This window comes from Abramis brama, assembly GCF_963993115.1.
Source record: "Abramis brama genome assembly, chromosome: 5".
In the NCBI taxonomy this organism is placed as follows: Eukaryota; Metazoa; Chordata; class Actinopteri; order Cypriniformes; family Leuciscidae; genus Abramis; species Abramis brama.
In genome coordinates, this window is record NC_139967.1 from 10,059,728 (window position 1) to 10,072,575 (window position 12,848).

Sequence of the window (12,848 nt, forward strand, 5' to 3'; positions counted from 1 at the left end):
CAAGCACTGGCTAATTTAATTGGACCCTCTTGCCAGCCTGTGCTTTCTGTTTCAATGATCCGCCGCTATTGATGATCATTACAATGATAAAAATAGCAATAAAAGGCCATGACTTAATGCTGTCAGACCAGTAGATAGATAAAAGTGCCACGGTAATTCAAACTGAGATTGCAAAAATCTACTAAAAATGATTTTGACATCAAGGGCCCTATTTTATCAATCTAAGCGCATGGTCTAAAGCGCACAGCACAAGTGCACTTGCTTGTCCGAATCCACTTTTGCTAGTTTAACGACGGGAAAAATGGTCGGCCTATAAGCGCATATTACTAACGCGCTCTTTAAATAACAAAAAAACAAATTGCGTCATTGACTTTAGGCCACTTTTCAGATGGTCAATGACGCAGTCTATTTCAGTTGCCTCAAAATAGCAACGAGCCAACAATGCGCCTGAACACCTTGTTTTCAGGCCAGCACGCCCATGGGTGCACAAATGAGTGCATATGCATTTGCTATTCAACCAACGTGGCGCAGGTCGTGAAAATGATAATTGCGTTGGGCTGAAACTAGCAAAAAACACTTGCGTCGCACCTGGCACTGCATTGCGCCAATTGTATGATAGGGCCCCATGTCTCATTACCCAAAAAATGGACCAAACTGACCATACTTTCAGTCAAAATACTACAGTAAATTCAATTATTATAGTAAAACTGTGGGAACTTGGTATTGGAAATCAGTGTCAACCAAAAAGGAAACCTGAAAGAGTCCCATAATCAGTTACTATGATTTTACTTTAAGATAACCATAGCTACTGTGGTATTTTGGCAGAAACAGAAGCTAGTCAGCATAAACCAACATATTTGTTATTTGAAATAAAGCTGAAATAAAACAAAATAAGGCCCAGTTTCACAGACAGGGCTTAGATTAAGCAATGATTAGGTCTTAGTTCAATTAGGACATTTAAGTAGCTTTTAATGAAGTGCTAAAAAATAATTACTGGTGTGCATCTTAAAACAAAACAATGACACTGACATATTTTAAGATATGGCAGTGCAAGTTGTTTTCAGTTAAAACAGCTCAATAATTTTAGTCTGGGACTAGGCTTAAAGGAATAGTTCACTTCAAAATGAAGATTATGTCATCGTTTACTCACCCTCATGTTGTTTCAAACCTGTATGAATTTCTTTCTCTCTGCTGAACACAAAATAAGATATTGTATTTTGAAGAATGTCTCTTGCCAAACAGTTGATGTACCCCATTGACTTCCATAATATTTTTATCCTACTATGGAAGTCAATATGGGGTCCATCAACTGTTTGGTAAGAGACATTCTTAAAAATATCTTCTATTGTGTTCAGCAGAAGAAAGAAATTCATACAGGTTTTGAAACAACTTGAGGGTGAGTAAATGATGACAGAATTTTCAGTTTGAAGTGAACTATTACTTTAAGCAACTCACTGAACTAATAAAAATGACTATAGCACATAACAAAATGACTTAAACTTAAACTAAACTTAAATAAAAACATAAATATAAAGATAAAATCTAATTCAAAATATTCATAAATACTATACTGGTATAAAATAAAACGTATAAATATGCATGCCATTAAACAACACCCAAATTAGACTTTTTGAGCTTATACTTGGACAGGAAGGATAAATCTGGCTAGACGTGTCGGCTACTGGAGTATGAAAGAGAAGCCTTGAGCCTGAAAGCATATGTCCACTGTGAGCAACTCGGATAGGATAATCGACTTTTCTATTGTGCCCTTTGGGGACATTCTCAAAAAAATAAAAAAATAATTCAGTTTAAGATTCCAATTACATATTCATTTTCCCTCCCAGGACAGGATGAGATGCATAGGCTGCATTTCTGCTAGTGAGCTTTACTAAATGAATTATCATTTCCCCCTCAGTCGTCGCTAACTGTGTTTGCCGAGGATCTTTAAACTGTTTGAATTGAGTTGCATAGTAATAGTTTTTGCCAAGACATGAAGAAGATAAACACGACATAAGGAAATAGGATTGGATGATGGCACGTACTTATCATAATGTCACATAAAAAAGAAGAATTTACACACTGGCATTCAAATATGACTTAATCCTTTGATGTAAATGAAGGTTTATGGTTCCTGTTCAAGGCTGATACAGTAAATGTTTGCTCCAATTCACATTACATGTCTAAGCCACTCGTGAAGGTGGTGTGCTGTGGAGTTCTTGGAGCGTAGCAGGAAAAACAATCTTCTCAGGCAGAGCATGTGATGATATATAATGCAGTGATGTTTGAAGGTTAATGTAAAGTTTAAGCTCAGGGATGTTAGATATCATAAATCAAGGCTTGGCTTTAAACTGTCAGACAAATGCAAGCACGCTAAGGCCCAATATTATAAATAAGGCGTTGCTAACTATCTGAGGTCAAGGACCCCCCACCATGACGATCCCCTTGTGAGGGACCTTCTTTATAATATATACAGGCAGCTGTACAATTTCATGTATGACACATTTGAGATGTGAGAGTGAGAAAAAAAAACGGGGGAATTTTTTTTTGCAAAATAAAATAATTGATGTCAGTTATGAAGCCAAAACAAATTATTAGAATGCTATCTAGAAATGACTCACTTTGTAAGTTAACATCTGTTTTTCTACCCACTAGAGGTTCAATTGCATTCAGATTTATTTGCGCAGAGCTTTTCCTCATTGCTAAGCAGTTTTCAGAGAATATTACCCTTCATTTCCCATGTGAGCAAGATAAAGGCAAAAATAGCAGGGAGAAACTCTGCAGAAAGATACAAGAACAAACTATTACGTTTTTATGTCGCAATAGAGAATAGACAAATCTATGTGGAGATTTGTCTTTTATTTCTTATTATTATTTCTGTCGAAAACTATGGTGGTCAGTAGAATTAAATGATCGCTATTAATCTCACAACTCTACAGTTCTTCAGACAGCACATATATTTTTAATTAAAACTGCCACTAGGGGCACTATAGACCTTATTCAGAGCAGCGCCATGACAGGTATGAAAGCGAGGATGTGAGGAATAGACTTTCTGTGTTTTCCATGGCATCCGCTGTAAAAACCTGTATAAAGCTCCTAGATCACTGAATAATTTCCACAGCTCATGTTGTCTGGAATTTTTGGTCTACTGAAACTTTTTTTTTTTTTTGTCATACCAGAGCAACAGTTTGGAGAAAATCTTTCTGAGCTACAGTTGATGCTCTCATAGCTAGGTACCTGAATAATAAAATATATTTTGTAATACACACCGTAGCATACACATCTGTTAAAAATGCGGGGGTCAGTAATTGTTTGTTAAAGAAATTAATACTTTTATTCAGCAAGGACAGATTAAATTGATTAAAAATGACAGTAAAGACATTTACAGTTAAAATAAATGCTGTTTTTGACATATTAGAATGATTTCCGAAGGATCATGTGACACTGAAGACTGCAGTAATGATGCTGAAAATTCAGCTTTGCATCACAGGAATAAATTACATTTGAAAGTATATTCAAATAGAATTTTTTTTTTGATACTATTTGACAATATTACTGTTTTTGCATGTAATGTATGGTGAACATAAGAGACTTCTTTCAAAACATTTTAAAAAATCGTACCGACCCCAAACTTTTGAACGGTAGAGTATATTTGAAGGTTCCTCTATTGATATTTACCACCACAGTATCAGAAGTAGCAAAGTTAAGTATTCATGATATTCTATGTCTATCAATATTCTCTATGTCTAAAGTATGTGCATTTGTAGCATATGATTAAAATATGACGATATAAGTCTGTGAACAGTTGCACCAGTTCTAGAAGAAACTATTTAAAATTCAACTCATGCCATCTTTTCTTTGCTTTACAAGCTCTTACTCTAAATTCTGAAGTTCTTGACATTTGCTCTTTTCCTTTTATATGTGTTTGATAAGCTGTAGTCTTTTCCCTCCCGGTGCCAGCTGCAAGAGTACTCAGGCCGCCCCAGCTGAGAGCGCCAAGCTGAGAGAAAGCCACCATGAAAAGAAGAACAGCCATCCATTCCTTCCATTTTACAAATTGTCAAAACTTGGCGCCTCAACTGAAGCACAAAATTACTAGCTCTCTTGGTACAGGTGTACACTGATGAGCAAGTACAACACGGAGGGAGAATATACCCGCGCACACACACACACACGTAGACACTTCGCATTCCCGGAGAACCAGTCCTCTGAAACTGCATGATCTGTGGGATGTATCGAAAACCTCATACGAGCCATAACGGAGCCAAGCACCCCCAAAGAGCACCAGCATCTCTCATCTCCTTTCTCTTCACTAAACACAGAACAGGGGAGGTCAAATGAGTTCGCTCCAGATCTGCAGGGTGAACTAAGCCTAATGGGAATTATAAAGCTCAATTTTGCCTCAGAGGAGAAAATAAATTCAGATTGTACAGTGAGGGAAACATTGGAACAAACATCTCCTTGGCTCAGCTCCTTATGAGATTTCTGTGCCATATTATTAGTTTTGTCAGCTGTCAAGCAATATATTCATTATAAGACTTATAAGACAAATATAATACAAATTAGGCTATGAGGCAAGGAAAATTGACATCTTTTTTTCTTTTTCTTTTTTTAAAGATTTTGAAAGCATATTGCGTAGTTGTGCATGGAGTAAATTTTTTATTTGTGATAACGCAATGCAACATGCCAAATTGTGCGGACATAACTTTTTGGCCAGCAAAAAGCATTCACAAAACATAAAAAAGAATGATAATAAAAATGTAAATAACAGATAATAAAATAGAAATATGATAATAAGAAAATAAAACTATTATTTATGGTAAAACTATTATGGTAAAGAAACTTAAGTAACTGAGGTAAAACTGAACATTTTTGCTGCTCTTTATGGCAATCATCTTTAAAATGTACAGTGAGGAAAATAAGTATTTGAACACCCTGCTATTTTGCAAGTTCTCCCACTTGGAAATCATGGAGGGGTCTGAAATTGTCATCGTAGGTGCATGTCCACTGTGAGAGACATAATCAAAAAAAAAAAAATCCAGAAATCACAATGTATGATGTTTTAACTATTTATTTGTATGATACAGCTGCAAATAAGTATTTGAACACCTGTCTATCAGCTAGAATTCTGACCCTCAAAGACCTGTTAGTCTGCCTTTAAAATGTCCACCTCCACTCCATTTATTATCCTAAATTAGATGCACCTGTTTGAGGTCGTTAGCTGCATAAAGACACCTGTCCACCCCATACAATCAGTAAGAATCCAACTACTAACATGACCAAGACCAAAGAGCTGTCCAAAGACACTAGAGACAAAATTGTACACCTCCACAAGGCTGGAAAGGGCTACGGGGAAATTGCCAAGCAGCTTGGTGAAAAAAGGTCCACTGTTGGAGCAATCATTAGAAAATGGAAGAAGCTAAACATGACTGTCAATCTCCCTCGGACTGGGGCTCCATGCAAGATCTCACCTCGTGGGGTCTCAATGATCCTAAGAAAGGTGAGAAATCAGCCCAGAACTACACGGGAGGAGCTGGTCAATGACCTGAAAAGAGCTGGGACCACCGTTTCCAAGGTTACTGTTGGTAATACACTAAGACGTCATGGTTTGAAATCATACATGGCACGGAAGGTTCCCCTGCTTAAACCAGCACATGTCAAGGCCCGTCTTAAGTTTGCCAATGACCATTTGGATGATCCAGAGGAGTCATGGGAGAAAGTCATGTGGTCAGATGAGACCAAAATAGAACTTTTTGGTCATAATTCCACTAAACGTGTTTGGAGGAAGAAGAATGATGAGTACCATCCCAAGAACACCATCCCTACTGTGAAGCATGGGGGTGGTAGCATCATGCTTTGGGGGTGTTTTTCTGCATATGGGACAGGGCGACTGCACTGTATTAAGGAGAGGATGACCGGGGCCATGTATTGCGAGATTTTGGGGAACAACCTCCTTCCCTCAGTTAGAGCATTGAAGATGGGTTGAGGCTGGGTCTTCCAACATGACAATGACCCGAAGCACACAGCCAGGATAACCAAGGAGTGGCTCTGTAAGAAGCATATCAAGGTTCTGGCATGGCCTAGCCAGTCTCCAGACCTAAACCCAATAGAGAATGTCAGGAAAAAGCATTTGCTCATGATTGACCCTTTTAAAACAAATCAGACTACATTCCAGTTATGATGAGTTATTTGTCGTCCAGCTGGTTATATCAGATCGGTTGTGATATTACCTTGAAATGTCTGGGATTCTTAAAGAGTTCTGAGATTGTACACATTTCAGAGTCTGCTGATCTTCTTAAATATAATACACACAGACGGGGGAATGTGCTCCTAAAGAAAGCTTTCTGTCTCCGTGTCTCAGCCAGTTTTCAAAAACAGCTAAAAAACATATTCCCCCAATAACCCAATTAAAGAGAAAAGCTGCACTGATCCATAGTCACTTGTTAGTTATGCAGATGAACTCCATCTATCTACATAAAGCAACGAGAGACTCTCAGAAATCGAGCAGCTTCCCATAGCGCATATCAACAGGACAAAATATATGCCTTTGAGTCCATTAAAGCTGCATTCGATTGACCAAAGGGCAAACCAATTGTGAATGTACAATACAACCTCAAGCAAAGATGCTGCTCAGAAAAATTTAAAAGCTTTACAATTCCCCAACATGATCCAAAGGTCATCTTCCTTCTCTCTCTTCACTGGTTTGTTTTGTATTTGCCTTACAGCATACGTATGTGTGTGTGTGGGTGTGAAGTGAAGCAACCACAGATGGAAAAGACCTGCTCGCCTCTGTTCATAATGAAAAAATTGCTCCCTTTTGGAAGGTTTGAAGCAAGGACAAAAGTCACTGGAGGTCTGACTTGCTGCTTTAGCCTCTGTTCAGGTTGTGTTTTACATGTGATTCTACATGAAATCCATCTCATTACGTCCTTTGAATCATTAAAAAAGGTTCTGCAGAATTGGCTCTGTATCTGAGCAACAGAGTCTCGCCGAATTTGTTCGCCATTAGTTTCATCAGACCTGAATAAAGCAGGAAAAAAGACGGCAGAAAATTGTGAAATCTATATAAATCTTTTAAAAGACATCTCCATCTATTGCCATAGTTCATTTTTTAAATCACTGACAATACTGAAGAAGACAAAACAACAAAAAAGTGATATTTTAATTAATTTTGACAGCCCTAATGTTTATATATCACACTATAATACAACATTTCACTACAGCATTTTGCATCTTCACACACTGTAAGTTCAGTAGTGTCACTCAAATAACTGTATCTGCTAAGTGCATACATGTAAATTAAAGGCACAAAGTCCAAAAATGTACAGTTGGTAAAGAAAGTAAACAAATTTATTGATAATCCTCATACTATAAAATACCACTCAACGGAGCCCTGTGAGTCCCCTTTCCCCAGCATATGAACTCCTACTTGCATTGGTAAAAGAGCTAAATGTCAATTCAGGATAAGATTTAACTGATATACACTAAAATGCAATTACTTTGGGCTGTAAGTGTCAATTCAGCTCTTTCTGAGCCACTTTAAAGCAGTTTTAATTTCCCTTGTGGGCATTTGGTACTCTTCACACAAATTAAACTCCCATCATACCGCTGCACATATTTCCTAATGTTTTTTAGTCTTCATATTACCTATTTAATCAGTGCCAATTTCTCTACAATGTCTTCTCTTCGACTCCCCACCTCTGAATCTCTTTAAGAAGTGAACTGAGGTTGTCTATTTGGTGTGGCATAAGGTTAATTATTGAATATGTTGCTGTCAGTCAAATGTTATTCCTCTTGAATGAGCTGCTTCGGAGGATTAATCAGAGGCTGAGATGGATCACATGTTCCATCACTGTGTTCGGCATCAATAAGCATTTGGTTTATTTCAAAGCTGGGACGCATTTGCAAAACTGGCTATTCTCTAATTTTTTTCTGTTACAATAAATCTTCTGCAGCATATAAGGAACAAATGGAATTCACATTGTCTGCTGGGCTCATGCAAATTTAGGGACGCATGCAGATCACATGCTTACGGTAAAATAGGATAGAGTGGGATAAGCCTGTGCCACTTTTTGCTGTGAGCAAGTAAGACATGGTGCTGCTGTACAAAACATCCTTTATGAATTACCCGTAGCAGATCTATACAGGTGGAGCTGGGGAAGGTGGAGGTTTTATGATGCGCGCTGCAACTTTTACAGAAAATGCTAACCGAGTATTTGAAGGTTGAGCAGCGAGCTCATTGGCTACTGATACGGTAGGAACCAATCATCTGGGCCCTATAGAGAATTATGTGATTGCAAGCAGATTAAGTTAAGGACCTATTAGCCTGCCCTATCTAGAGTTTCATGACAGAACATTGTATTTTTGGCTAAACTATCTGTCTTTGTTGTCTGTGTTTGCCCACTAGACCTGGGGATTTCAAACTGGGGTCAGAAAAAAAATATTAAAATATATTTTAATAGTAAAAAATAAATATTAAATAAAATAAAAAATATATAGAAACTTCTCAAAAGTGGTCCATGAAATATTCATAAATCTGTGAACAACTTGCAATAAAAATATCAAGACTTATTTTGCTGCTGAAATCAGCCAGGATATGTCTGACCAAACCAAACTCAATACTTTATAATTTATTGTACAAAAAGCAAACAAATATGTCTTTAAAATCAAGTATCGGCACATAAGCAGCTACGCAAAATATCTGAACATGTGCACTATTCTCCAGACTATTGGGGTGCAAATAGTCACTGTGCAATTTCAATCAATACCAATCAATTGAAAATAACGGAAAAAACAATGCCTCTGACCTTTCAGCAACACTGTTGATGCTGATTTTGGTATTTTGAGACTGACAACTGTATGTAAGATAAAGTACAACATAACAGGAAACTACTTACAAAGAAACCCACAAGTGACTCAGTCTGCTATTGTATCAACTGTCACTGAGACTTAACAAACAGACAATTTAAACCACCTTCAATTAGACATTTCAAACAATACTATTCGTCTCTATAGTTCAATCTATCTTCAGGCTGAAAAGACTTTTCTGTCAACCAACACTGGTACTGAATCTTTAAAACGAATTAAAGGATTTTTATCCAAATTATGCAAATCTTCCAAGGATATTCGACACCCTACAGAAAGAGCAGTTTCTGAATTTAAACAAGTTCAATTCTCCACAGGCTCACAGACCATGTGGGCCATGAAATTTCTCTCAGGGCTGCAGCTGCAGGAATCTACTTTCTTTGTACTCTACTGCCTTTAAAGCATTTGAGTCTGTGTAATTTGGCACTGAGTACTTTCATTTCCTGTGGGCAATGCATTTACTCCTTGATGGAGTGGGGAATCTGCATGCTTACCCCCAAAACAGTCTCTAGTATGACGCCTTGGACATGAAAGCATGAAGAAATGTAATTAAACTTATGTCAAATGCTCAAGCTTTGTAGATAGACTTAATTATATTGTCACCTGTGAATTAACAGAAAGGGTGGCCAGATTCATGAATTGTAATTTCTGAGAGGGTCTCATATATGCGACCCTCTCAGAAATTACAATTCATGAATCTGCTCAATGAATTCCAATTACGAGAATACACTGGTCTGTGAATGTCTCAAAAGAACAAAATTAACAAGGCAGACACTTCTTTGTGTCGACTGCCTTTCTTTGCTTTTCTAAGGCAACAAATATGGCTTTGGTCAGGACCCTACTTACCCTCATACCAAGCTCAATGTTCTCTCCTCCATAGACCTCCATGCCTGGGTCAAGTAATCCGATTTCTCCAAAATACTCACGATCCACAACAAAGGAACAGCCAATCATTGCAGGTGTCCTGTTAAAAAGACACAAATACATGTACATGAGCAGTGTATTCCTATTTATTCATTCAGACAGACAGATAGACCGATTCACCGATAAATAGAATGATAGATTGATAAATGAATGACAGACCAATCGACATGCTGATAGATAGATAGATAGATAGATAGATAGATAGATAGATAGATAGATAGATAGATAGATAGATAGATAGATAGTAGCTGACTCTGAACATGGCTATTAATTAATAGCTCTTAGAGAGAAGTCGACTGGAAATCATTTACGAATCAGAGGTTGCAGAATCTGCCCTCTCTCAGAGCATGAAGAATTTCTGTTGAGTGGGAGTGAGATGAGCCAGAAGTCATATGTAAATTAGAAACTGTGTGTGTTTAAACAGAAATACACACCACTGAGAGACTGGGTGGTGAGAGTAATCGTGCATACAGTAGAGAAGTGTTTATTTGTTTTTGTAAGTGGGTCTCTTTCTTTCCGCTCTCCCTATATTCCCACTTGGTTTCTTTCTCCTCAGCGTCCAATATTAAAACAACTCCACATATGGCAGATTGCTGAGAAGGCAGTTATCCCAACATTCCCAGGTCAGATATATACTGAACTTCTTTTAAAGAGTTTTGAATTCAAAGAAAATGTCATTCTTTGACAAGATTCTGATAGAAATGACCCTCAGACACGCCAATGATTCAGGTGTTCAAATAATAATAGTAGTTTCAAAATTAGATTCTTTTATATAATTAATCATTTTGATATGTTTAATTGGCATGCTAGGACATGATGCCAGCAACGCTATGGTTCTGTGTTCTATTTCCAGGCAAATGCCAAGTTCACACAGCAACAGAATACGGTTGTCAGTCCTGTATTTGAGTCCTTAATACGGTTACGTTCACACAGAGTTCACTTTGTACGGACGTGACAACAACATTCTACATGAACTCACAGAGAGCCGTTCTGCGCTCCTCAAACGGTTGCTAAATAAAACATTTCTATTTATTTTTGTGTTGGAGTCATACAGACAATATGTAGTTTATGAGTTTTGCAAAAGTTTGCTCACCAAGTTTACTTTTCACTTGCAACTGTTCTAAAATTTTGCCTTTCTTACACAACCTTTGGGTCAGATCTGAGGTTTGATGCGAACACAGCAAGGGGCAAGAACGATTCTGAACCGCCTCTGAGGCTGTCAAATCTCCACAGACAAAAGATCTTTTGTGTTTCAGGAACTCAAGATGAATTTGTCATTGAATGTATTTTTAGGTTTGGTGCATGGCTGGTGGGTTGAAAGTGAATTGTTTGTTGGCTAACCACAGGTGGGCTGCTTTGAGAGGGTAATAAATTCTAGATGCACAAGCATTTCTACTGTGATCCATTATTTAGATCACAAAGAATGAAAAAAAAAAACATATATAAGAGTCCAAGTCTTTGAGTAAACAGTGCTGTCTTAAGGAAAATGTTTTACCTACATCAACATTGCTTTAATTGTGTTTCTCTTTACAAAAGTTGTGCAGCGAAGACAACGTTCCTGGTGCGATGTGATGTGCTTAAAGCTCACACTTTAGAACCAGTTGTCTGTGCTTGGTTGGTTACAATGCAGTCCTGTAGCTCAAAATACTGTACAGCATGGCGCAAGCAACACTGAGATCAAGGGTTCAATTCTCAGGTACGGAAGCCCTAAAGGGACATGGTGAAGGAAAATGCAACGCTGGGGAACACAAAAGTTTTGCGAGCAGACGCAAATGTTTTGAAACATATTTTGGTAACACTTTATAATAAGGTTTCATTATTTAACATTAGTTAACTACTTTAGCTAAAAATGTAGCACAGGTCCATTAAATAATCAATTCAATAAATCAATTGTTTGCACTTTATATTAAGGTGACATAGTTACATTGTACTTACTCAAATAAGTACTGAGTATTATTAATTAACTACATGTACTTACTATAGAGTTACAGTTAGGGTTAGAGTTTGGTTTAGGTTAAGTTACTTGTAATTATGCATAATTTACTGGGTAACACTAAAATAAGGTTAACAATAGTTAGTTAGCTACTTTAGTTACACAATACAGCATGTTTTAATAGCAAGCACAGTTTTCAGTTTACAGTGACCCCCAAAAGTATTATAAGTACACTTAAAAATGTCTGAATTTCATTTAGTGCTATATGCAAATAAAATGATGCTATACTCTCTCTCTCTCTTTCATAATTTATTAATACATTATTAAAATCAACAAAGATTAATAAATACTGTAATAAATGTATTGCTCATTCATGTTCATTAATACATTAACTAATGTTAACTAATGAACCCTCTTGAAAACACAGATTTTATCAGAGGGCTCCTAGTAAATAAAATCATTGCTTTTTTAGATAACTTTATAAAAATGTATCTTAATTTTTACATTAAATTATATTTTTTCTGTTGATCAATGCCAAAAAGCCAAATTAAGAACACTGTGATTCAATGCTCCAAAACAAAAAAACATAATAAAATCCATAAGCACTTTTAAGCATTTTTATAAACACTTCATGTACAGCCTAGCCAAGGTGGTCTTTCTTGAAAATGTTTTGTGGAATATTATAAGCATTCATGGCGTTTATCCCCATAGAGCGACTAATTGCTTATTTACAGACATTTGAACTGGACTGTCCTTCATTTAACAGTAAACATGAATCATTTAAATAAACCCTGCTGCAGTGTGCTATGAGTATTGGGATCCTCAGTGCTGAATAGCCACAGGCTAGCTGAGCTGCAGTGGATACACCGAGAGCTCGAGAGAAGTAGAGCTGGAATGATTTCCAATAGCGCACCACATTGACATACTGCAGGCCTGCGGGCGGCCATTTTGAACCTGTCAATATCAGCACTTGAGAAAAGGATCGCATGGACAATGACTGTTGCCTTTTTCTGTAATGAGATTTTGTTCAAACATTTAACTTATATTGTTACCTCAGGTCATATATGCATGATTTTTTTTTAATTGAGTAGTGAAGTACTGTAGGAATCGATCTTGAGAGATTAATCAT

At 37.0% G+C, this 12,848-nt stretch overlaps 1 protein-coding gene across 1 annotated transcript in view; it reads right to left on the minus strand.

Annotated features, from left to right (window-relative positions):
* The window catches only part of galnt9 (polypeptide N-acetylgalactosaminyltransferase 9), a 97,638-nt gene that overhangs the window by 17,797 nt on the left and 66,993 nt on the right, over window positions 1-12,848 (minus strand). The window contains exon 6 of the mRNA XM_084113457.1: window positions 9,709-9,826. Within this exon, the coding sequence (XP_083969583.1) occupies window positions 9,709-9,826 (118 nt within the window). The remainder of the gene's footprint in view (window positions 1-9,708; window positions 9,827-12,848) is intronic.